The sequence below is a fragment of the Lacerta agilis genome, chromosome 16, assembly GCF_009819535.1.
Source record: "Lacerta agilis isolate rLacAgi1 chromosome 16, rLacAgi1.pri, whole genome shotgun sequence".
In the NCBI taxonomy this organism is placed as follows: domain Eukaryota; kingdom Metazoa; phylum Chordata; class Lepidosauria; order Squamata; family Lacertidae; genus Lacerta; species Lacerta agilis.
In genome coordinates this window covers 28,239,115-28,265,448 of record NC_046327.1, presented here as the reverse complement: position 1 = coordinate 28,265,448, position 26,334 = coordinate 28,239,115, and the positions used below count along the sequence as shown (strand labels likewise).

The 26,334-nt window shown below is 44.5% G+C and overlaps 2 protein-coding genes across 2 annotated transcripts in view; one reads left to right on the top strand and one right to left on the bottom strand.

Moving 5' to 3' along the window:
* Nucleotides 1–1,584: 1,584 nt before the first annotated feature.
* Nucleotides 1,585–2,367, bottom strand: LOC117061162 (NADH dehydrogenase [ubiquinone] 1 alpha subcomplex subunit 1-like). Its single transcript, XM_033173846.1, has 2 exons — nt 2,259–2,367; nt 1,585–1,884 (listed from the first exon to the last, which is right to left on the bottom strand). The coding sequence occupies exons 1-2, from the start codon at nt 2,313–2,315 to the stop codon at nt 1,717–1,719; spliced, it is 225 nt and encodes a 74-aa protein (XP_033029737.1). The 5' UTR covers nt 2,316–2,367; the 3' UTR covers nt 1,585–1,716.
* A 3,875-nt stretch (nt 2,368–6,242) lies between these two features.
* The window catches only part of ATP1A1 (ATPase Na+/K+ transporting subunit alpha 1), a 32,280-nt gene continuing 12,188 nt past the window's right edge, over nt 6,243–26,334 (top strand). The window contains exons 1-6 of the mRNA XM_033174021.1: nt 6,243–6,406; nt 20,347–20,454; nt 23,622–23,681; nt 24,991–25,194; nt 25,842–25,955; nt 26,096–26,230. Of these exons, the coding sequence (XP_033029912.1) occupies nt 6,395–6,406; nt 20,347–20,454; nt 23,622–23,681; nt 24,991–25,194; nt 25,842–25,955; nt 26,096–26,230 (633 nt within the window). The 5' untranslated portion in view covers nt 6,243–6,394. The remainder of the gene's footprint in view (nt 6,407–20,346; nt 20,455–23,621; nt 23,682–24,990; nt 25,195–25,841; nt 25,956–26,095; nt 26,231–26,334) is intronic.

The window sequence follows — 26,334 nt, the reverse complement described above, 5'->3', positions numbered from 1 at the left end:
CTCTTGTATTCGTATCTGATGTGAACCCTGATCACTGGCGCAGCTGTGGAGGCCACAATACCCTCCTTCCCTTATGACGGGAATGTTCCAGGGTTTGTGAATTCTGGTTCATAGCGTTTAAAGAAAATTGCAATAATCATATGAGGACAAAATGAGATGTCACCACAACTGGCCCTTCTCTCCATTTTCAAAGGAAGCAACACTGATATATTATTTAAAGATCTTCTGATTTTTTTTAAAAAAGCAACTTCTCAATTAAGCCAAAGTGGAAAACTTCTATAAGGCTTGGACCTCTGAATATGGCATTAAAACATTTGGGTTATGGCCATTTTTTGTAAATATATGTCATCTTCGAGCTCTGCAGGGTAGTTAAATCTGACATTTTTCACATAGTATGGCAGGGCCAGCACGGAGGCGACTGCCTCAGGCAGCACAATCTACAGGGACAGCAGTGCTGTCAAGTATCCCGTTTTCCCCGGGAATCTCCTTTTTTTCAAGCAGTTTCCCACTGCCATCCCTTATTTTTTATATCCCTTTAATTTTCTGTTTTTTCAAAGGAAGCAGCTCCTCCCCCTCCCCCTGCTGGCCAGGGACTGGGAAGACCTCGCCTCCTTGCAGCCTCAAAGCAAGCGGGAGCCATTTCCTGTGCTTACAGGGGGGCGTATTTGGCCCCCTGCATCAGCCCCTATCAGCTGCCGCCGAGCCCCTCAGCTAGACAATAGGGTTAGCTGGGGGGGGAGCCTGGCTACCTTTGAAAACGGGCGGCTGGTGCTTTGAAACGTTACAATACGATGGAGCGGCGCACGCTTTGTAACTTTTTATCCGGAGCTTGCTGAGCAGCCGAGGCGTCGTAGCCCACGGGCAGCATTTCCAAAATACAGTAAGCCTACTGCGCGCGTTCACACCAGTGCCGCCCACTTTTGCTTCTGGCTCCGCCCACCACTGCCATGTGACTGTCCCCGGGATAGGTGAGGCTGCTGATCCCTTATTTTCAAATCCAAAACTTGACAGCTATGAGGGACAGTAGATCTGGCCTCCAAAGAAGGCATCACTCAGGGCGAGTCCTGCTGTATAGTGGAACTTTATTACACATGCCAACACCACTTGCAACAACTTTCATCAGCTCGCCTTGAAACATGGAACTCTTGATCTGTCTATGATCTAGCTCATGGGTAGGCAAACTAAGGCCCAGGGGCCAGATCTGGCCCAATCGCCTTCTAAATCCAGCCCACGGACCGTTCGGGAATCTGTGTGTTTTTACATGAGTAGAATGTGTCCTTCTATTTGAAATGCATCTCTGGGTTATTTGTGGGGCCTGCCTGGTGTTTTTACATGAGCAGAATGTGTGCTTTTATTTAAAATGCATCTCTGGGTTATTTGTGGGGCATGGGAATTCATTTTCTTTCTTTTTTTCAAAATATAGTCCAGCCCACCACAAGGTCTGAGGGACAGTGGACTGGCCCCCTGTTGAAAAAGTTTGCTGACCCCTGTTCTAGCTAGCTATTTTGATGGAATCTCTTCCCTACTGTTGTGCTTTGATTTTTTTTTACCTGTATCACAGATGCCTGTTTTCTCCTTTTTTTGTATTTTATTTCTTTATTGCAATTTTATTGGTACAGTATTAGAATCTTACTGTCCTCTCTTGAGATTATGATCAATATGCTCCACACTTTATCAAATACATGTTTATTAAGTTGCTTTCATTGCACCATGGTTTTACTTCATGTTCTCCAAACCCTTGGAGTCATAGTAGCGATTTACTCCAGACACACACCTGTCTCTCTCCAACAGGTACCACTGATAGGTGTTCCGAGCAATTCTCTTCTCCTTGCCCCCTTTGGTGTATCTGTGGATGTAGGCAGTACTCACGCCAGGGATGCATAGCTGTCAAGTTTTGGATTTGAAAATAAGGGATCAGCAGCCTCACCTATCCCGGGGACAGTCACATGGCAGTGGTGGGCAGAGCCAGAAGCAAAAGTGGGTGGCACTGGTGTGAACGCGCGGAGTAGGCTTACTGTGTTTTGGAAACGCTGCCCGTGGGCTACGACGCCTGTAAGCGCGGGAAATGGCTCCCGCTTGCTTTGAGGCTGCAAGGAGGCGAGGTATTCCCAGTCCCTGGCCAGCAGGGGGAGGGAGAGGAGCTGCTTCCTTTGAAAAAACGGGAAATTAAAGGGATATAAAAAAATAAGGAATAGCAGCGGGAAACTGCTTGAAATAAGGGAGATTCCCGGGGAAAACGGGATACTTGACAGCACTACAGGGATGACCAAGCACATGTACATGAGGCCCAAGCCAGGCAAGATCTCGTACCACATCCCGACGGCTGCGCGGCTCTTTCTCTCCCCGATCCTGCCAACCTCTCAATGAGCAGAGCTGCCACACGACTTCGCCCTCAAAGCAGAGTTCACCTGTTTTCTCTTTTAATTCTCTCTGTGCTCTGAAAATCCAGTAAAAAAATATATGATTCTATTTTTTAATAGAAGAATCTTAAACAGGAGGGGTTGTGATCGTATAATGTACAGTGGTACCTTGGGTTACAGACGCTTCAGTTTACAGACGCTTCAGGTTACAGACTCCGCTAACCCAGAAATAGTACCTTGGGTTAAGAACTTTGCTTCAGGATGAGAACAGAAATCACACGGCGACAGCGGCAGGCCCCATTAGCTAAAGTGGTACCTCAGGTTAAGAACAGTTTCAGGTTAAGAATGGACCTCCAGAACGAATTAAGTTCTTAACCCGAGGTACCACTGCATTTGTGTTTTGTTTTTAAAGAAAAGTCTGCCAAATTTCACGATCCATCTCAGGATGGGGGTGTCAGCTGACTTAATTGTAGCTCTGCGGTACGTCTCACATATTATCTCTGTAACCATTACATCAATGTTTTTATTATTATCTTTATCGCTTGTCCAATGGTCCAAGTGTAGTGAATATATAATGCAGCCCATTGTTCTTTTTCAAATATTATTCCAGGGGGACAGGCTAAAAATGAGACAGTGTCTTATCGAAACTCTGGAATGCGGCCTATTGTTGTGTGAGACTGCAGGGATCGTAAAACACAAGAGTGCAGATCATCTAAGTGAGCCAAACCACATGCTGCTACAACGGAAATCTCCCTTTGCCCCCCTCCCCACAATCCCTCCCCTTTCGTTCCCATACATGCATCCTTCCCCCACTTTCATACAGACAGCAGCACATGCACACACAAACAACACTATTCCAGTTCGAATAACACAGGCAACAACAACAGCACCCCTCTCATGTACAGACAACCTCCCAGCTGATGCTCCTATTCCTTCCTTCTGCTCATCCTGGAAATTTACCTGTATCTTTTGCATAACAGACTCCATTCTGGAAGATTAAATTTGGGCAAAGTTGTTCAGTTGTGGGTTGTTGTTGTTTTTACTTTTGCCCAAAGTTGCTGAGCACACAAAAAGAGTTTTAAAGGACAATTGAAAAAAAAAAAGACACTGCTGACGTGTGTTGCTATACATCTGGATTTTCCTGGACATTTTAGCTATTTCCACCCGGACACTGCTTCCAACTGCAGTATTCCAGATATGTCTGGGAAATTCTGGACGTATGGCAACCCTAATCAAACCTGTGCTACATTTGCCAGCGCTTCTCTCCAAATTTATTCCGAAATACTTTCCTGATATGATTTGCATAGCTTTCTCCTTGAACAATTTCCTGCAAAAAAAAAAAAAAAGTTAACGAAGTCCAGAGGGATAAGAAGTGGACCATAGCCCCATAAAACTTACGCTATAAGAAATTTGTCAGGGATTATGCGTTTCAGAAATATCTTCTAACAGATTGATTTATTTGTCCATTTAATAGTAACAGAAATATATGCAACTTCAACAATACTGTAGGACACTAAACCAAATTTTAAATTCCTAAATTAAAAACATTTTACACAGAATCTACCTTGGCTGTGGTGAATGCCAGTCATAAGGTCTGAAACCAGACAGACATTTTTTTGGGTTAATGCTTGTCTGTCTATAACATGAAAGAAAATATATTACAAAACAGATCATTCTTTAGACACAAACTGGAGTCTTTCAAAGGTCTTAGCCAAAATGGTCAATACCATTTCCTTGGGAAAGGTCTTCAACATTTCTGTATTGACACTCAATAAAGAACAGCTCACACACTGGTGAGTGACCGAAATAAATTGATTCATTCAACAACAGTCCAAGAAGCGAACTTCACTTGTCCTTGAACATAACCATGTCTTCACTCTGCTCAAAGTGCTCAAGGATCATTCAGTTTATTGTAATTTGGAGGGAAAGTGCTGTAAGAATGGCCATTTTAATAGCAAGGAATAGTTTGGTTGCATATGTCACAGTGACAGGTGTATTTCTTTGGTGCACATATTTTTGCCCACAACTCATACCAAGCAACAGATTCATCCTGTATATTTTTAGAAACCAACAAATATTGTGATTTTTAAATGGATACTGTCATTTGTGCGTTTGGACCCATGACACCAAATACCAGGTTAATTCCTGTCAAAGTCATGTTTTGGTCCTCCGTCTTGATCCAAAATGGCACCTAGCATGCAAGCTGATGAAACTACACCCCCATCGATATCCAGGTTTTCCTGCTGTTCAAGTAGTACAGAAAGGGTAGCTGCCTCGTTATTTTCAGTTGGGATGTTCTCATGCTTTGCCCCTACCTGTGCCTGGGTATTTTCCTTTTCTTTTGAGGCAGGCACATTGGGTGCTGCTTGCAGGATGTCTGATGAAGTAGTTTGCTTTCAGTGTGTGCTTGGGGCTCACTAGCTGTCTTCTGCTTTTTGAAGCAGTCGCAGATGCCCGCGGCTAATCAAAAACATCTGTGCTTCTTTGTTTTCTCTCTCTAAACAACCTCATATAGCAAACCCTTGTGCCTTTCTTTCAATCTTCAACCAACCAAGAAAAGAATTTTTGCTGCCCATTTCCTGAGAACCTTGTGAGCAATTTCCCCCCCTCTTCTGCAGGTTATTTTGGGTTTCTGTTTTTGCCCAGCGATTCCACCTGTCCCCTCAAGAAGCAAGGCCAGCTCCAGTGGCACCCCCAATCTCCTCACCTGATCACTAAAAGGCATCACAACTGCCATGTTTATATTATCACAGTATTTCTAGGGTTAGGATGTATGGGGTGATTGGGGAGGGATAGTACCTCTGATGGAAGACACGTCATGCTCCATCTGGGGTAGGTTGTCCACCTTTGGTCCCCACTCTGCACTCAGCTCTCACCTGTGGCTCCTGAAAGCTGTCAGCATGCAATGGATTATGAAAATGTTGGAATATGCGGAGTTAGACAAAATGACAGGGAAAGTTAGAGAACAGCGGGAGAAGAAAAGGTTGAGTAAATCTGGAGTGGAGTCCCTAAGACAGTTGGATGGTGCCTTGTATGCTTCCATCTGGCAAGTCCTGCAGTCAAGCTGGTGCCAAACATATTGCTGTGCTTTCCTTTGGACCACATCAGTGAGGCCAAGTGGGGGGTCTTGTTGTCTGGGCAGCCCAGGGCCTCCATACACACTGCCCAGGCTTGGGCATTGGAGAGGTCACTTTGGTGCAACTAATGCAGAGGTTTGACTTCACCCCCCACCCCGCACCCACAACAATTTATAGGGTTCCTCTATCTTGTAACATTTGTGTAAGCAGAATCATTAGATCAGAACCACCAACATTCATCTGAGCTACCTGCCGGCCCAGTTAGGCTCTCTTCCAGAAAAGTGAACGGTCCTTGAGCCTGGCAGGCACTCCCAAACCTCTTTTGGACTGGCTGGATGTGTCTGCATACATCCAAATAACTATATTTAGGACTGAGGGTGAAGGAGGTTAAATAACTATAGTTAGGATTGGGGGCGGTGGACCCCCGTCGCACACGCAATTCAGGAGTGATTCGCATGAAAGCGCAACAAGTTGCCAAGGCAAAAGTTGATACCTAATAGCACAATCTGCAGTCACAAACCGACGGCGGCTGCAGATTAAGAACTGCGGGCACAAAAACCGCCTCTTGCTCACAGGTGAAGGTTTTTTTCCTGCTTAGCCGATTCTGTAGGGAGCTCAGTCCACGCCCGAAGGAGCGTGCGCAAGCAGCGCCGGCCGGGCCCCTCTCTTTCCGCGGTTGCGAGCCGCTTCCCCCCCGCCCCTTCCAGGGACGAGGCGGAGCCTGCCTTGCTGGAGGGCGGAGCGGCTGGGGAGACTCGGTTTAGGCAGCGCGAAAGAGGGACGGGTCGCCCACTCTGACTAAGCTCGGCTGGCGCTCGGGAGAGCTTCGTCGGCGAGCACAAGGGGCGGCCCCAAAGAGCGCACCGCAACCGGCCTTTGCGCTTTGCTTGTGAGCGCACACGTGGCAGCTGCTCCGTCGCACAGACCGAGGCCAGCTCCTCCGAGGACCGTGGCACAATGGGCAAAGGGGTAAGGAACCGGTGGGGCGAGAGAGGGAAGGCCCCCCGGCGCGGCCCGCCAGGAGAAGCGGGTCCCCGGCGCCCGCTCTTTGAGCCTACCGGCTGCAGAGCGAAGCTCCTTCCGCCTCCAGCCACCCCGACGCAGAAGCGTTCCTGCTTTTCTGGGTGGGTCCCTCTCTCCAAAAGCCGACGGGGCGGCGCCGCTGTTAGGGCTCCTTCCTCGGCCACCTGGGAATGGGAAGGGAGCAGCTCCGGGCGCCAGGCGCGCGCCGCTGGAATCTGGACCCGGGCGCTTTCCCTGCCCGCGGGGGAAGGGGAAGTGGCGGAGGCGGAACCAGGGCGCGCCGCGAGGCGGGCAATTCTTTCCCCGCGCGGGTCGCTGCTGGGGCAAGCGAGCGCCCTGGAGCAGGAAGCGCCGTCGTCAATGGGGAGTGGGTGGGTAGATGGGTGGGTGTGGGGCGCGCGCGTCAATCCTGTGGCGAGGAGGGCATCGCCGCTTGGCATCCATGCCAAGTTGCAGAAGCTCTCGGGGGATGTGTGTGAGGCAGAGCGTGGCACATGATGGAGGCTTCGCTCAAGTTCTCCAGCGGCAGTTGGCAGAACTGGTGGTCGGATTCAGGACACCAGACGGGTGCGGGTGTCATTTTTTTTCAAGCGGAAAAACAAAAACTTACACCCAGCATGTGATGAAACTAGTACTAAAAGAGGCTTATCGTTGTAGCTCTTTCCCCCAAGCATTCAGAATAGGAACACTTCAGAATTCTGCTAACTAGTTTTTTTTTCTTGAATAACTTTTTATTGGGTTTTTATAAACAAGGATCATAAATGATACAAATAAGTAGACCGAATCTTATGTCATTGGTATGTCACAAAAACAGCACACTACATTTGCAATAATACCTGTGGCATGTGGTTCCTGCTCTCCTGTTTTTTGTAGGTTAGGTGGGTTTTGGTCATTTGATAATGCTTTGGGGATATTTATCTGGGAATATTCCTCTGAGGTGAGGTAAGCCCTGCCGTGTTTTTACCAGGGAGTCTGCTCAGTCCTCTCCTCAACCCAGTTTACCGGCCTGTGCTTTTGCTTTCTGTATTCTGTGCTGGGAAGTGCTGATTTCAGTAGATGTAGAAATAAACAGGCATCAGAAGTACTGCAGTAGTTTCAGTCGAAAACCCAACTGTTGCATGCAGACACAGGAGCAAGTTTTTTGAATCTGCAGAGCTGGCCACCTGCTTTTCAGAGGGAAGCTTCTCCCCAAAGAGAATAAAGGCCACTTATTTCCATGTACTCCTGTGCTGGCTGCCTTTAGGGAGAAGAAGGGAGCCATTTTCTTAGCAATTGCAGAGTTACAAAATGGGTTATCAGTGCCTAAGGTGAAAATGACTGATATGAGGGCTAGTGCAGACATGATGTTATCTTGTATGTTTTCCTGTAGCTTGTACGTGCCTGTTTCTACACCAGCTTTTTGACTAGATTCTAGAAAGGGAAGGGAATTGCCGGCATGGATTTAAAAATGGTACAGGGCTACAGCTGACTTGGTTTTTAAATATTGGGCAACAACTTTAGGGTATGATGTCCAGTCATGTGAGAGGCTGTCGACATTACAGAAAGTGCTCCCAGCAGAATGTGGAAGTTGCCGACAGGTCCCTCCAGCTTGTTGGTTCTGTGCGGCACTCCCCTCACTAGGTGGAAATAATGTTTACCTTCCCAGTACTGTAGTGCTTTCCCGTTAATATCTACTAAAAAGCTTTCCGAAGTCTGGGTGGTTTTTCTTTTTAGAGGCCGGGCCTAGAAAAACAGCTAGAAATGGAAGACCGGGGGTGGGGGGAGTTATCCTATGTTAAAAGTGATGAGCCCTTGTCTATTTATGCCTGAAGGTCTCCAGTCTGATTATGTGTGCATTATATATAATGCTTGTTCTGCCTTTTCTCCAAGGATTTAAGTTCTACCCTTGTTGCCATTTTTTACCCTTGGTCTGCAAGGCAAGTTAGGAAGAAAGGTGGGATTTGCCCCACATCAGCCATTGAGCCTTAATGGCTGAACAGGGTCTTGCTCAAGGCTCTTGAACAAGGGTCTTGAACAGGGATCGCTCAAGTTGAAATACCTTTCACGTGCTCAATTTGAAAGCAGAGTAGTTTTCCTTAACTGTACTTCTGTAGAGGCCTCAGGGTCCAAGTTTTGCAGGATGGTTAATTAAAATGGCTAATTAAGCAGGCGGGACAAGTGGAAACAGGAGAGGCTGTTGCCTAATTGTGGAAACTATCGGAGTGACAAGATCCTGCAGCTTGATGCAGTGCGGCAATGAAGCTTGCATTGCTCTCAGTAGGCTGTACCATTATCACATAGTGTGTAATATCTTGCTGCCTTTGGGTAGTTTAATTTAGTGCCATACCATTCATTAAGTTGAACTCCTCCCTAGTAACTTCCCTTTTCTTGCCGGATGTAAAGGATGATCACATCACTTGGCTTTGCACTGGCCTTTTTTTTTCGTAGACAGGGAATATTTTTTGTTGCTTTTCCATAGAATTGTAGAGTTGGAAAGGGTCCTGAGGAATCCTATAACTGCAATTTATAGCCTGTTTGCTTGAGGCTTCAGCCTTCTTGCCCTTTCCAGTACACCCCTGAACATGTTTAACTCCAGAAGCAAACCTTGCAGAGTTCATTGGGGTGTACTGCCTTGTAAGTGAGACTGCTGCCTTTTCTTTCCTCCTGTGCCCTACAGCTGGTACTGCTCTCTTGAAAGTGTGTTAACTGCAGTGGTTGAGGTAGTGAGCGCACCTGATGGTTCTCCTGTTTTCTTTCAGAGAAGGGATCTGAGGGTAAACGACTAGGGAGATCACAGTGCAGAGGTTTTGTCTGTAAAATTCTTAGCAGAGTCACAAGCTGTTCTGTGGCTCGCTCTACAGTCCTGGATGTATGTTGGCCGTCTCCCAACACAAACTAGTTTTAAGATGGGGGTGCTGGTGGCAAGCATCGGTCTGAACTGGCTTTTACCAGTAACGACTAGTTCAGTTCAGTGCCATTTGCAGCCATGGAGTTGCAACCTTAATTGCCAAAAACAGGAAAAAAATAGCGAAGGCAAAAAACAGACAGCGCTCAATCAAAGCTATGTTAAAGCAAACAAAGCTGAGATTCTGCAGTCTGGGAATTCTCCTTGTTAGCACTGGCTTCATTAAGCAAACCACAGAGGAATCTCACATTCAGAAGAGTCGCTCCGATTCTGAGGTAAAAAAAACAAAACACCCTTCCACACCGTTTACAGTGGCTCTGATGTTTCAACACAAGAAAAATGGAAAATTACTTGAACCTGTTTTGTTACTTTTTTTTTAGCAGGGTATACCTTCGGATTTGGTGTTTATGTAACCGGAGATTCTAGTATAGCTTCAAGATTTAACTTGCTTACACTAGAGTATTACTGTGGATGTTAACAGGGGCTCTCTATTCCAATTGTAGTTGTGTCTATTAGCCTGTACACATTTTATTCTTCCGGACGCCATTTTCTGTTTAAGAACTGCATGAAGTTGGAATGTTTTGACTCCTTCCCAGGTCGGCCATTGCTTCTCCATTGCTGGATGTATGTAGAGATGAACTATCCAGCACTAGGGTAACTGCAGTTGCTTTGTACTAATATGTCCCTTTATCCACACCAAACATGGATATCCTGAAGTGATCTGAGTTTTGTTTTTTTGTTATTTGTGGCATTTATGCATGAAACAGAAAAAATGTTTTTAAAAAGTCTTATAGCATTCACATTTTAAGATCTCGTTTAATCCTACAAATTTATGCTTATGGAGCAAAATTCAGAGTACAATAGTGATTAAAGAGTTTTGCCAATATCCACAGTTCGTGTTTCCTTTTAATTTCCAGAACCTTAGGGTTCTCCTAAAGCCTTCTGTACTATCCGAGCTACGGATCTTGTCAGGAGGGCAAATTTTTCCATTGCCCCATCAAGGTCTGCTGACTTCTGAGAATTTTTATTGTCTCAAAAGGCTTTGGACTTGTATTGTTTTTTACCAGCAGTGTTATCGGAGATTAAAGCTGGGGTGTTAAGCAGTCCAGAAAAAACCCCAAAACCTGCAGCCCCAGGAGTCATGAGACTGGTTATCATTTCTATAATTGTGTGGATGTTGCGAGCATTTTTAAGGGATTCATGACATGCCAGTGTGGAAAATTACTGTACTGCTACAGTTTTCCTTCCCCACATACCAGGAACTCACAGAATTGCTCTTTCCCCCTTTCCAATGCTGACCTTCAAAAACCATGCACAGTCTCGCGGTTGGGTTCCCTTCCACAACTGAATGCATTTTGGCTCTAACCAGAGCTGCGATAGCAAAACGTGGGAGCAATAATTTGAGCACCCACAATAATTGATTTCTTTGTGATCCTAGATAATTTTGGATTCTGAGCGTAGGCAGTTGTGGATTTGGGGATCATGGGGGTCATGGGTTCAAGCCCCATGGTGGGCTAAAGATTCCTGCATTGCAGGAGGGTTGGACTAGAATGATCCTCATGGTCCCTTCCAACTCTACAATTCTATGACCTTACTCTGAATCCAGTTAATTGTTCTCTTGTGTAGCAACATGCAGGTTGTTTTCCATTTCTGCACAAAGAAATACAACAGTTGCTGGGGTGTGCCACCAGTTGCAACTAAAGCTTGCTGTGCACAGAGGCTTATGGCCAATGACTATGATCTGCTAACTATGCCATTTCGGCTCCTTTGGGAGGAATGACAGGATAGAAATGTAATAAATAAACATGGCTGTGACTCACTCCGGAACCCATCTTGAATTGGCTTTATTAGCCAGTCTGTAAGATGGGCACCAGTGACTCCTAACTTTCCCCAAGGAAGAGAATTCTGTGCATGCAAGAGAATTTTTGAGGACAGGAAGAAGATGTCTTTCATCATGCCGAAATCTGGAATAGGCAGAAGCAGCAAGTCTCTTGCACAGCTCCTGTATGCTCCAAAGTTCAGACTGGTAAGACTAGTGAGGAAGGGAGGAGGTTCTCAGGACGGGCTTCTGAAAGAGGCCCTCTTCAAGCAGGTGAGCTAGTGAGTTGACTTGAGAAAGCCTGTGCATGGAAAAGCTTCCAACTGAAATAAACTGCATGACTGATACGTAAGAAATGGTTAAGACCTTCAGGGAGGAGAAGAGGGGGGAGATCAGCCTCTTTCCTCAGTTCCAGGACTAAACATGTCACAGAGAGCTTTCCCAACTGGTGGCAGATTTCCTCCCCCCACATGGCCACTGCTTGAATATTACCCTGTTTCCCCTATTAGCGCACAGTGCGGTGGTGATAAGCCACCTGCAGCCAGGCTGAGCTGGAGGGGGGGAAAGCCACAACTCTCTGTTGGCTGTTGCTCCCCCCAAGGGGGGGACGAATAAAATCCCTCCAGCCTTCAGGGACAAGGCGGACTAACCGGCTCCCCAGGAGCCTCACAGCAGCGCCGTCGCTTGGTAAGTTTCCAGCGCCGTCGTTCTGTGCGTGCTTACGTAGTAAAAATAAGACATCCCCTGAAAATAAGCCATAGTGTGTTTTCTTGAGGAAAAAAAAATATACAAGACAGTGTCTTAAAATAGGGGAAACATGATACAGTGGTGCCCCACTAGACGAAAATAATTCGTTCTACGAGTGTCTTAGAGCAATTTTTTCGTCTAGCGAAGCGGCAATGGAGCGCGGAGGTTTTCGCGCCAAAATAATAATAATTTTTTTTTTCGTCTTGCGAGGCAGCCCCATAGACTTTTCCGTCTTGCGGGGCAGCCTTCCGCTAGACGAATGCGTTCGTCTAGCGAGTTTTTCGTCTAGCGAGGCATTCGTCTAGCGGGGCAACACTGTACTTGAAATACAACAGTATTCAAATAACTACTTGAAATATTCCAGACTGAAGACTTGGTGGTTTAATTAGGGCTGGAAAATCCCAGGAAAAAGGAAGGTGGTCATGTCATGCACATGTGGTTGGCCTTATGTTTTCCAGGGTGAGGGAACAAGCAAGACAATGGCTGGGGAGGGCGCAGATGGTAGTATAGCTGTCAATCGGGGCATAATTATTTTATCCTCATGCCCCAGTATTCCATTCAGATCAAGCCAGCCTCTTGTTAGCTATGTATGCTCCTTGGAGAAGTGCATCCCGTGCCCTGGAAATAGTACATTGGCTTGGTTCATACCAGCAATAAAATGCCCGTTCTGTGGCCCCATATAAGGAATGCAAGACTTGAAGCGAGAGAGCAACTTGCCTAACTAGCCAGTCTTTCCCTGAAATGGTCAAGTGAGAGAGGCAGTTGCTGTCCAGTTGTTTTTCTGCAATCCAGTTCTGGAACTCCTTGATTGAATTTATAGAAACAGAGTTGTAGTTCTGCATTTATACTACTGGCCTTGCTGCTGCCAACATCCTCATGTCTGAAAATGCCATAAAGTCAAACACTGCATGGAGATGGTGCAAACAGAGCAGTATTGGGACCAACTGAAATGTATATATAAATAGTGAGCTATTTGAGTTTCACAGAACTTTTCCATTGGCTGAACGGTAAAAGAGGAAAAAAAGGGGTTTGGCTCAAGTCCTGTGTACAGTAAGTGGCAGCCCTGAAATCCAGGAAGCTCTTTGTTGACTGACCATGTTTGTGCCTAGCACAATAGATCTTGAGTTTTCCCAAAAGGATATGGAAACAAAAGATGGGATGACAGCTCTGTGAAATACAAAAGCCAGCATTTATTCAGATCTATTTCTAGCACTAATGGAGATTATGATCCCCTACAAGGTAGAGATCTAAAGAAAAGAAAAGCAAAATATGGTTAGCCGTTTATTTTAAAGCAAAGTTGGAGATCAATTTTAAGTGTGAACTAGGCATATTAGCCAAATTGGGTAGGATGGTCTAGTGGTTGGAGGGCATACTGCTTGTTCCACAGATAAATTGTATGTTCATTTAAGGTTTATGTTACTGCTTTTCAGGGGGACCTCACAAAGTGGTTAATGTGAGATCATTACACCAATAAGCACTGTTTAAATAAATAAAAATATGGATAAGAGAACTTGTTGGGGTTTTGTTCTTTTTAGAAGAAGCTGTTTCTGCTGCTTCTCACTCCCCACAGGGCAATATGGTCCTTCAGAGGCCCCAGTTTGTGGCAGTTGGGAGAAGGAGGGGGGGGGAGTAGGACATCTTGATCGAGTTCGAATGCTCCCTTTCCTGGATGACTAAAACATTTGAGGTGGGTTGGCATAGGTTCCTCAGAAGGCAGCTGCTGGCCCATTCATAGAGTTCTAGCCTCGGTGCAGAAGGTCAGTCCAGTTCAATCTGATTAAAACAAGTGTGTAGCAACATTGTTTTCATATTGGCTGAACTCTGGCAAATGTTTCTTTGTTTTTCCTTGAATTTTCCTGCCACACTTGCCATCCTCTCCTGCCACACCCTTTGAGAACCACTTCCTTAAGCAATGGGCTCACTCCTCTTGAAAAAGGCTTTCTCCCCTATGCCAAATAAATAGTTGTCTCCTTTGAGATAACTTGCCCGCAAACCTGGGTGGGTAGCAACCAAAACTGCAAATACAGTGGTACCTCGGTTTACAAACTTAATCCGTTCCGGAAGTCCGTTCTTAAACTGAAACCGTTCTTAAAACAAGGCACGCTTTCTCTAAAGTGGCCTCCCGCCGCTGGTGCCCTTGCACCGTTCGGATTCCGTTCTTAGACTGAGGTAAACTTCACAAACCGGGACACTACTTCTGGTTTTGCAGAGTTGGTAAACCAAATAGTTCGTAAACAGGGCTGTTCTTAAAGCGAGGTACCACTGTAATTGTTTGTGTGTCAAGTGGGTGGGTGATTTATCTTGACTTTTTAAAGATACTGAGTGGTACACAGGGTCCCTTTTTCTTCAGATTCCCAGTATCCAGTTGTTTCTCCGACTCCCTTCAATAGCCATTCTCAGGCAATAATAGATCAGAAATTGGGATGTTGGCTGGTTGCCTTAGCCAGTTTTGGCTTTCCAGAGCAGGCAGTGTCTGACTTCCCTTGTAGGGTACATTGATTATCCCAGATGGTGATTGGTGGTGGTGGGGAGAGTTGCTTTAGGAAGATAACCATTGTTCTGTTACTGCAGCCACAGAAACAGTAGCAAGCTCCAGCTGTCCTTGAGATGCTGTTTTAATGATGTCACTATAATAGTAGAGCAGATTCCCAGGGACTTTGTTTTATGTACTCTGGCTTTTATCTTGTCCAGATTGAAAAGAGCAGCGCTCCTACTTGTCTAACCCTCAGCTTTGTCTTACATTTGGGATATGCCACAAGCAGTTGCACAAGGCTCTGAAATATGGAGAAGCTCTTGGCATTTTTACAAAAGACAGCCCAGAAGGGAGGGTGGAAGATAAATGTTGCTTTCTAAAGGCAGCACAAGTATCCTCATTTTTTGCTTAATAATTCTTTTTACACCAACCCACTAAAATAGGTCAGTTTTATCCCCGTACTGCAGATGAGAGACTGAGGCTGAGAACTCTTGGCTTAAGGCATAGCATCTTCACTGTGGTGCTCCTCATATCTAAGCATAATGTTCTTCATTATATATTTCATCTTCTGTATATCTAGACACAACATGATTTACAATGTAATCCTGTATTCTGAAGTAATCCCATTGAACTAATGGCGGTTTGCAGTCAGCTAAGTACATATAAGACTGCAACATCTGAACATTGGGCGTTTCGACAATATTTAGCTTTTTCAAAAGTGTAAACAGTTCAGTATTGCTTTAAACAACACAAGTTATTAGCATAGTCTTTGAAAGAACTATTTTTACTTTGTGCAGAAAGAATTTCATAATCATGTGTGTGTATAAACTATATAGGAGAATATTTCAGTTTACTTCACAGATCAACTATGACTTAAGTGCATCCTTCAATATCTGTGGGCTTAAATCACCCCTGTTGAAATGCTGATTGTGCTGAGAGATGGGGAATTTTACAATTTTGCTCGCTTGATTGTTCACACTGCTTGGAAAGATCCTTCGTTGTAGTTATTTGCATCATAAATGGAAACATTATTAGCCTTGTGACTTTGTTTTCCCTGCATATCTGAATAACACCAGTGGATGATACTTGTTGTTTTGTATTGGCTCAGTCTCCCTTTCTCACCTGAGTTCATAGTTAACTGATCTCGTTTTTCTCTAGCGCCCATAGGAATGTCTTCCTGACCTGTTACATCCTGGCCTCTCTTTTCTGCTCAGCTTTGCACTTCCTGGAGTTCTGTATATTTACCAGAACTAAGCAAATTTCTGAGGCCCTAACCTTGTTGATTTCATTATATCTCATTGTGCCCAATACTCCAACCTGTTGCAGATCAGAGTGGGTAGTGAGAGGAAGCAAGTTGGTGTGGTCCAAATTCTGACATCACCATGATATATAACCTTCACCAGGGGTCAGCAACCTTTTTCAGCCATGGGCCAGTCCACCGTCCCTCAGACCATGTGGTGGGCCGGACTATATTTTGAAAAAAAATAATGAACAAATTCCTTTGCCCCACAAATAACCCAGAGATGCATTTTAAATAAAAGGACACATTCTACTCATGTAAAAACACACTGATTCCCGGACCGACTGCAGGCCAGATTGAGAAGGCGATTGGGCCGCATCTGGCCCCCGGGCCTTAGGTTGCCTGCCCCTGACCCACACCCAAAGCAGGAACTGTATGTTTTCTGCTCTTTCTGATCTCTGCTTCCATGAGAGGCTGACAGAATGAATTGGCTGGCCCTGGCATGTAATCTGCAGAGCACTTAAGTCCACTTCAGCAATTCACAAAGAAATGGGGCGGGTGGGGGGGTGGGGATTCCAGAATTTTCCAGGCATGTGAACTGGATTGCGGGGGGGGGGGGGTGTCCAAGCCACTTTTGAAATGAGGGCATGGAAATAATAAAGCTGGGCTTGTGTTCAGTACCCTCTTTATGATTTTTATAAGCCGTACTTCCTTTTGAGCTGAAAAAAACGGAAGGGGCAGTGAAAGCCAGCCTGTGTCAAGCAGTCTCTGGTATGGCTTATCTGGTGTTAATCTAAGATTTCTTGCATTTCAATGCTATTTAAAGCAAAGAGACTGGAAGAGCTGAAGTGGGTTTTGTTTTTTTTCTGACAATGGCACTACAGGTTTTTTTTTTCCTTCCTTCCTAAGTGACTTCACTGTTTCCACCACCCCCATTTTTTAAAAAAAAAAAAAAGAGAAGGGAAAACATGAAGAATGTTGAGTATTTTCAGCTCAGCTTCATCTTCTGCACAGATAAAGCTCCACTGCATTTATTAAAAGCAGCCTGCAGTTTTATAACAGAGCCCTGAGTGCACTGTAAAAGTATGAGGGAAATACTCTTTGATTCTTTAATTACATAGGATTTTAGGTACTTTGAGAGAATCAACATGTGGAGCTCGTAATTTTGTCAGTAGCCTTATGGCCTCTGCTTGCCTTTAGCTATATTGCCAATTGTATGAACTCCAAAGGTGCTGTGGTAAAAGCATAAAACTTCCACTAAGTTAACATCAACAGGTTATTATTGTTCATTCCTGTCAGCTTGATTGAAAAGCTTGGCCTAGTTTATCCAGTCAGACAAGACAGCAAGTACAGCATCCAGGTGTATTTATTTATATTTACTACCTTCGAAATGTGCACAGTTAATACAGGGTGGTTTAAAACAATTAAAATTGCAATAGTATGCCAGATTTGACATTGCAGGCCTATACACGTACACTTGGAAGGAAGCCCCATTGAGTTCATAAGGGCTTACTCCCAGGCAAGTGTTCACAAGAGCACAGCTTGAATCTCTGTTACAAACTTCCAGCTTCTAAGGGTCCCCCTTTGAATTGCTTGCTTAGAACTGGAACCATTAATTGAATCTCTCTATTTGTATAATGAAATTTTCCATGTGCACATCCTAGGATCCCAAAGTGGATGGAAGATGGGGGGGGGGGTCTCCACTGTTGGACAATAGGCGAAGTAGTTGAAATGACCCTTTACATCACCATCTCTCCCCCCCCCCATACATTAAAAAGATGTTTCAGTGCAAAAGTTCCTCATGCAGGCTTCATTATACAGTGGTACCTCGGGTTACATACGCTTCAGGTTACAGACTCCGCTAACCCAGAAATAACGCTTCAGGTTAAGAACTTTGCTTCAGGATAAGAACAGAAATCGTGCTCTGGCGGAGCAGCGGCAGCGGGAGGTCCCATTAGCTAAAGTGGTGCTTCAGGTTAAGAACGGACCTCCAGAACGAATTAAGTATGTAACCAGAGGTACCACTGTACTGGTGAGGAATATTTTGAGTACAAAGGCAGGGTTCACTGGGATTGAGGAGAATTGTATTCGCTTCCCACTTAACTAAGTTCTAGGGACGCAGGTGGCGCTGTGGTCTAAACCACTGAGCCTAGGGCTTGCCGATCAGAAGGTCGGCGGTTCGAATCCCCGCGACGGGGTGAGCTCCCGTTGTTCGGTCCCTGCTCCTGCCAACCTAGCAGTTCAAAAGCACGTCAAAGTGCAAGTAGATAAATAGGTACCGCTCTGGCGGGAAGGTAAATGGTGTTTCCGTGCGCTGCTCTGGTTCGCCAGAAGCGGCTTAGTCATGCTGGCCACATAACCCGGAAGCTGTACGCCAGCTCCCTCTGCCAGTAAAGCGAGATGAACACCGCAACCCCAGAGTCGTCCGCGACTGGACCTCATGGTCAGGGGTCCCTTTACCTTTACCTAACTAAGTTAAGAAGCCTTCATTCTTTGGGGTTGACATTTGGCATGTTGTTTCTGAACCTAGCCAGTGGCCCTCTTGCAGTACAAAAGCAGAAGGCTGTTTTGTTGTTGTTGTTTTTTGCTTGCTTTATCCAGAGTTTGTTGTCGGCTTACAAACCCTGGCTTGATCACTGGAACCAATCCTGTTTCGATTTGCCCTTTGTGTGAAAGAAGGTGTAGTGTGGGAGCAAACAGGCTGTACACACTTGCACACTGCTTGTTCCCGTTATGGTTTAAGCAAGCCATAATTCCTCAGGCAAGGGATCCTGGCTCATTGTTATTTCCAAACATGGTCAGATTGTTTATCCATTCCATAAATCGTTGGAAAAAGCTTTCTAACTGTTCCACGATGTAGCACCATGAAATGGATGGATTGTGCTAAACTTGTGACAAGTCTTGTATGGGATGTCCTTAGAAACAACCATGCTCTTAACAGAATTAGTCGGGACGCAGAATGTCGTGTTTTCTAAAGAGTGTTTTCAGTTTTCCGTCAGTGTGACTGACAATGCAAGTGCACATAACTTAATGTGAAAAAGAACCATGCTCACATTGGCTCAACTCAGGCACCATATTTAAACTATGGTTTGTACTAACCATAGTTCAGAACATAAATCATGGTTTGAGCTTCCAGGCGAACAGCTGCCACTTGAGCTGAAACAAATGGTCTTGGAGGTTGCCTGCTTTTGTTTTCCATCCTTGCAACAGTTAACTTCATGAGTTCATTCCCATATCAAAGGTGCAGCAGCTCCTGGAAGCAGATGGATGGACATAACTATAGCCTTTCAGTTCTGACATAAACCATATCAGGCTTAATGCAAATCCACTTTGAACCTCTTATGACCTGAGCCATTGTGCTTTTACTCAGCCTCTGGTAGTGTCTAAATGGGAGGGTTTTTTTTTAGTTCGCAGTGAGTCCGTGCGCGCGCGATATGCATTGACCAGGAGTTCTCTTAGTATGTTTGTTAAATAATATCTGCCGCGAGAGATGTGCTTGTCGCCCTTTTAAAATTCAGTTAAATTGGGGTTTTATGTGGAATCTTAGGCTTTTATTCATTGCCTTTGCCACTGGGATTTAAAATTTGTAAATGGCTTTTTATTGTACCTAATTGTAAACCTCTCAAAGTGCACCACTAACAGCTGGTGGAAATCATTGTTACAATCCTGGCCCCTGTGATTGCTGCTTGTGTGTTGCCTACAGTGCAATTTGGTTCACTCAGAAGTAAATCCAGCTCTGTTCAATAGGCTTTAGCGCTTGGGAGAATTCACGGGTCCCCAAAACGATTGCTTCTAATATTCTTACAGACAGGTCTGAATTTCTCTTTGCTGGAGAGACCTGTAACTGAAAGGTAGAGAGCATATTGTATCTGTCAGTTCAGGGTGGATTTGATTTAAATCAAATTGATTTTAAATCACAATTTAAATCACTAGTCAGTAAGACTTGATTTAAATCATTTTTTTTAACAGAAAGATTCACTCTTGCTGGTATAATCTTAATATTTACAACCCGATAAAGGTTTCATTTTTGGAATAATTTTCATAGTAGTTTTTACAGTTATATCAAAAATTACTGATTTGGTTATACTATTAGAAATACATTGACAGACAACTATGAAATTATTGTGAGGTTTAAGAAGTTAACTGCTTATATTTGGACAACTTTTCTGCTGTACTTTATTGGAAGGAGAAAATAATCATTTCCTTAATAACAATTTAAACAATTTATTTAACTAAAACAATAACATATCATATGTATCCATGTTTGTTAACTGATGTGGTTAAATGATTAAAAACAAACAAACAAACAAAAACCATTAGACTGAGTTTTAGCACACATGAAAAACTTAAAACAAGTCCTTATTTCCTGATGAATAACCTTTAGACTATAATGTAACTTAAATAGAAAACTATCTTTAGAAAGATATTTCCTCCAAAGCATTTTATTTTAAAAATCCAATTTAAATTTACTGGTAAAAAAATCCGATTTAAATAAAAGAATCTGATTAATTTTTTTTAAAGAATCATTGATTTTTATCTACCCTGGTCAGTTTCCACATTTCATTGCTGCGTGTTATTTCACCAGTTCAGGTGTGCCTGGCAGCAGAGTTGAGAAGGACCTCTGCACAAGGCACTGGGGAGCTGATGCGGGTCAGAATTTGACATGACTAAGCTGGATGGACTGTTTCATTGCAAGGCAAATGATTTCCAATTTTTCTTACAGACTGGACGTGACAAGTATGAGCCTGCGGCTACATCTGAGCATGGAGCCAAGAAGAAAAAGGGGAAGAAGGAAAAGGATATGGATGAACTGAAAAAGGAAGTTTCGCTGGTAAGGACCACTTTTGACATGTAGAGGTGGGGTGACTCAGCTCATGAAGCAAGAGTTGGCCTTTCAGACTTTCCAAAGATTGTTTCCTAAATTTCAGTTATGTGGCCCTGCTTCCTGCTCTGAACTTAGCTGTAAGATTCATGCTTCATTCACGTTCCTGGGCTTTATTGGCTAGTTGTCATATTTTTTTTAGACTGTTTGAATCATTGGGAACAAATTTGCAACAAAAGTGGTGTGAGGCGCAGTGCTTTGCCTCGTTGCTATGGTGCCATAACCTTGTATAAGTTGTCCTCTTCCCTAAAATTTCAGCCTCTCATTCTTTTGACAGTTGCCCTCTTCTTCCCACAACCCTCTTTTATTTTTTTTAATCTGGTAGTTCTGCTGGCATCTCTTGCATATTGTAAATTATAATGTATATTTTAATATACGCAAGTGGCACTGTGATCTAAACCACTGAGCCTATTGGGCTTGCTGGCCAAAAGGTCGGCAGTTCGAATCCCCACAACAGGGTGAGCTCGCGTTGTTCTATCCCAGCTTCTGCCAACCTAGCAGTTCAAAAGCACACCAGTGCAAGTAGATAAGTAGGTACCGCTGTGGCAGGAAGGTAAACAGCGTTTCCATGCACTCTGGTTTCCGTCACGGTGTCCTGTTGTGTCAGAAGCAGTTTAGTCATGCTGGCCACATGACCCGGAAAGTGAGATGAGCGCCGCAACCACATAGTTGCCTTTGACTGGACTTAACTGTCCAGGGGTCATTTACCTTTTTTTACCTTTTTAAATATAAATTTAAGGGAACCGCACTCTGGCCTCTGGGAGGCTGTCTCCGTAGAATAAGATCATGGCAAGGAAAATATCTCCCTGGCTCCATCCATCTAACCAAGAGGGAGCAGCTGCAGTGAGCTTGCTTTGCCCTCCTGTGTGAGCAAGAACATTTGGCAATTGCCGTTTGGCGCTTTAAGGCTGCAGAGCTGAAGGAGAAGCACTTTGACCTCATACATCAGCCAGCGCACTAAGGGTTGGTGTGTGTGTGTCTGTGTGAGTGAGAGAGAGCGGGATATAATGAGTTTGGGGTTCTCTGTATCACAGCGTGCTGCCTTTGAGAATCATTTGACTGAAATAAACAAATGCAGTTAAGTATTATGGCGAACTTATTTATTGGAGATCTTTCTATATTGCCCTTCACCAAAATTGGTCCCAGTACAGTCTAAACATGTCAAAACAGTTTTGTTTTGTTTTTTAAAAAAAACCATAATAAAGCAACTGGCGAATAAAACACAGCCATCAGGGAAATGGAACCATTTGCATGTTTTCTTTTTAAGGTTTGAAAAAAATAAGGAGTTTTCTCCAGGCCCCTGGGGCGGGGAGGGGAAACTGGATACTAAACAAGTCTCCCTAGAGAGGGCATCCCATAAACTGGCTGCCACAATTGAAAAGGTACTCGATTGTCACATGCTTCAAGTCTCAGGTGACGATCTAACAGAGCAGGTGGGATGGTATAGAAGAAAGTCTTCCTTCACATTTCTTGGTCCCATAGAGAAATAACAGGATAAAATAAAATAAAAATTCCTTCCAGTAGCACCTTAGAGTTGGTCTCTAAGGTGCTACTGGAAGGAATTTTTTATTTTGTTTTGTTTTGACTATGGCAGACCAACACGGCTACCTACCTGTAACCAGAAATAACAGGGTTAGATTACCGTCTTTCTCCCGACAAAGATCTTGTTAGGAGAACCAGAGAGGTTTCTGTGCCATAACCCAAGTCTGGAACCAGAATGAAAGGAGCTTCAGTAATATGAGTTGCCCAAGAGACCCCATCTTTGGTACATCTATTCAAGCACCAAGCCCCAAAAAGTGGCTATTAGTGACTGGACAACAGTTGCCATAGTTGTCCGAGGCCTAAGAAGGTTTTTAAGGAGATGTGCTGCTTCAGCCTCCTTAAAGTCTGCTGGGGCTGCTCCCTTTTTCATGTAGACGTTAATTACCTCCTGGATCCAGAGTCACTCCTCTTCTCCTAGGTTTAGTCTGCCATAGACAAGGGCTGAGTACACAAGCAGTAAACTTGACTCCTCCCAAGTAATTTATCTACATCCTTAAGCAACAGGAGTTGAAACATACCCCCTCCCCCCAAATTAGACACAATGCTTTAATGGCACCCCCAGATTGCTGTTAGAAAGTAGGACTTGAGATCTGATCAGTAGGAGTGCTTTTATCTTTGAAATGTCTGGCAAAGTTGTCACAGCACGCCTCCCAAGGGGGTCTTGGATTGCTTGCCATGGGCCTAAGCTGGAGCAAGCAAAGCTACTCAGAAAGATTCAGTGGTGGTGAAGCCTTGGGTTTTTTTTGTCACCTTCATCACCACAGTCCCTCGTTGTGTTTGATTGTGTTCTCCACTAGCCTTTCACTCTAGAAACGTTTTGGAAAACCAGGATGTTGCATAGCTGGGTTCTCAAGTGGATTTAACTGGATAGTCCTATGCAGTCCTTTGCATGCATTCTTGGGAGTATATCTCATCTAAACTCAGTGGGACTTGCCTCTAAGTAACCATACATGGTTTCAGCCTGTAAAACAAATTAGTTGTTAACAAAGGCGTTTTAAATAGCTGCAATGCAACCTTTGCCTTTCTAATAACAAGCTGAGCTATCATAAAGGGGGGGTGTTTCTTGTTCTGTCCTTCTAAAGCAGTGTTTCCCACCCTTGGGTCCTCAGCTGTTGTTGGACTACAACTCCCATCATCCTTACCTAGCAGGAGCAGTGGTCAGGGATGATGGGAGTTGTAGTCCAACAATGGCTGGGGTCCTCAAGTTTGAGAAACACTGTTCTGGGTTTGTTTGTTTTTAAACCTGCTGTTTTCTTTAGGAACCCCACCAAAGAAAGGGAGAGAAATTTCTAGTTTGCTTCTCTCTCAGTTTAGGCTAGCAGTTTGGAAGCTACAGCCCAGCATGTTCCTCCCTGCCTTCCTCTCCCATTTTTTTTCCAGTTGGGGATGCCTGCTTGTACTTGTTTAGCAAACCCCAATCAATATGAAACTAAGCTAGAAACAGTCACCACCATTTTGGGGGTAATGTGTTTTGCATAAGTTAATTGCATTGCATAGAATTTCTGAATTTCTTGAGTGAAATAAAATCACCACCTGTGCTTTCATGCCTTGCTAATCTTTACTTTGCTTTGCAGGATGATCACAAACTCAGCCTGGATGAACTTCATCGGAAATATGGGACAGACCTCAGCCGGGTAAGGTGGCCAACTGTGGAGTGCTTCCCCCACCCCCCCAAATTCTGGTTTGCAATAACAGAGAACCTTCTAAAGAGCCCTCCTGGTGAATAAGAAATTTCTTCATGCTTAATGTTTTAGCCACAATTTGAATGCACCTAGTCTTTCCCCACTGCACTGTCCCACTCAAAAGTTGTTACCTCCGACTTTCCTGATTGGTTTCCGAGATTTAGCAGTTGTTTGCCCCACTGCCATTTACACTCTGTTACAATTTTTTTACAGAGCCATGGGATTTCTTGAATGATGCTGGAAAATTGTGCTGGGGCTGTTGCATGCTTGGAAGAGATAAAATAATGCAAGCTTGATTAAAGGGCTGCAGTCTTTAATCTCTTTAATTTCACTTTTTTTAAAAGCCACCTCCAATTAAACGGGGCTCATCCTTTCATTTTTTCGAAAGTTAATAGTGTTCGAATGTATCAGGCTATGTCATACCAGTGGCAGCCATTTCATGCAGGGGTTGCTTTCCTGGCCCCCAAGCACAGTGATGGAGCACATAGAAGTATGCTCCATCTCATTACACCCCCCCCCAATTGAGTCACCTTCCTGGTCCAAAAGAACCCACTCATCAGCAATCGCGCATCAGTTGGACATGCCAAAAATGGTTGCCACCTGTACTTGTAGTAGGCCATTGGAATCAATGAACTTAAGTTAGTTATGACTGACTTTAGTCCATTGATAGCAGTGAATCTACTCTTGAGTATGATGTAGCTGGATGCAACCCTTCTAAAATCAGTAGTTATTAAAAAAAACAACTGCTGGTTTTCCCATCTTGGGAATGGCATTTCCCTTTCACTCTCACAAGAATGTCTATTTTAAGATGGCACCTGCATATACCAGGGTTGCCAACACTGCCTTCCAATAGTTGTATTGTCACCAGCCCAAGACAACATGGCTAATGGTCTGGGATGTTGGAAGCCATAGTACTTTTGCTGGTCTGTGTTAGCTGCTCATGAAAATATACACAAACCATTTAAAGGCAAACTCTGCTCTGCCTCCTTCAGTTGTTTTGTCCTTTGCAAATTTAGGAAGTGTAAATTAATTAATGACAGCTCTGCTTGGAAGTCTCTCAAAGTGGAGCAAATCCATCTCTAATAAGGCAACAAGCTAGCTAGCTTTTTAGGAAAGGCCAGCAAGAGAGAACTCGCCTATTGGCGGCGGTGGCGGTGATTGCATTTCAGAAACAATCAGTAGTTGGAATGGAAAGCATGCTTTGATGTTCCTTAGGGGAAATGCTGTAACATGTCTCTTCTTCCACCATCTCCGTGTTTAGGGTCTGACTCCTGCACGGGTCCAAGAGATCTTGGCTCGTGATGGCCCCAACACTCTCACTCCGCCTCCCACGACCCCAGAATGGGTTAAATTCTGTCGGCAGCTGTTTGGGGGCTTCTCGCTTCTGCTGTGGATTGGAGCTATTCTTTGTTTCCTGGCATATGGTATTCAAGCGGCGACAGAGGAAGAACCAAATAATGACAATGTGAGTTAATAAATGTGTGTGTGTGTGTGTGTGTGTGTGTGTGTGAGAGAGAGAGAGAGAGAGAGAGAGAGAATGAGAATGAATTGGGGAGGCTTCACTATGGCATTCAGCTGCATGGCAGGTTTGACTTGACTGTATGACCCAATTCAGACATAACTGGAAGTATTGATTCCCACCATGTGAATGAGCTTGTGATGAGCTTTTAAATTCTTGGTTTGTGTTCATTAGGGTGTTTTCCCATTATGTATGATCCAGTATATGCCTTTCATAGTCCCATTGTTTTCTAACAATGTTGTTTCTAACGCCTTAACTGGTGTTTCGGCCTACTTTGTTTCAAACACTTCTGCCAAAGTGATCTACCAGTGGCAGTCTGCATCATGTTGCTGGTCTCTTTTTTTCCCTGTGATCTGGGAAATGCTTTGTTCTTCCTTCCTCCTGTTTTTCCTTTTTGGTTATTCCTCCACCACCACTTTATTATCCAGGTTATGGGGCAGGGTGAGACATACTGCTGGCAAAGTGACTGACTTGCCCCCATGCTGAATGCTATGACCCTAGGCCCACTGTTTGGGAATTGAAGGATTTGTCACTTAAAAGAGAGTGGGGGTGTTCTCACTTAAAACTAATGCAATGTGTGCATCTCTTTGCAGTTGTATCTTGGTGTTGTGCTTTCTGCTGTCGTCATCATAACTGGCTGCTTCTCTTACTACCAAGAAGCCAAGAGTTCAAAGATCATGGAGTCCTTCAAAAACATGGTGCCTCAGGTACGTAAGCGCTGATTGTTCAGCTTTTTGTTGTTGTTGTTCATAGCACCTGTCTCGAGACACAGGTAGGCGAAGGGGCTGATCCAACGCATGGGTGTTGGCAGGTGTGAAGTTGAAAGTTGTGTTTCTTCTTCTTGCAGCAAGCTCTGGTGATCCGAAACGGGGAGAAAATGAGCATCAATGCTGAAGGGGTGGTTTGTGGTGACCTAGTGGAGGTGAAGGGAGGTGACAGGATCCCAGCTGATCTGAGGATTATTTCAGCTCACGGTTGTAAGGTATGTATGTGCATGCAGCGAGACTTGAGGGACTGAGATGCAGCCTGCAGAGTAACCAGGCGTGCCACAATGGTGCAGTTTCTTGTGCATTTCCCCAACAAGGT

Bases quoted from the DNA above. Each gene is read 5' to 3' on its own strand.
- LOC117061162 (XM_033173846.1), bottom strand. From the start codon at position 2,315: ATGTGGTACGAGATCTTGCCTGGCTTGGGCCTCATGTACATGTGCTTG. The intron at 1,885-2,258 runs GTAGTGCTGTCA...AAAACTTGACAG, and splicing joins ACATGTGCTTGGTCATCCCT to CTATGCATCCCTGGCGTGAG.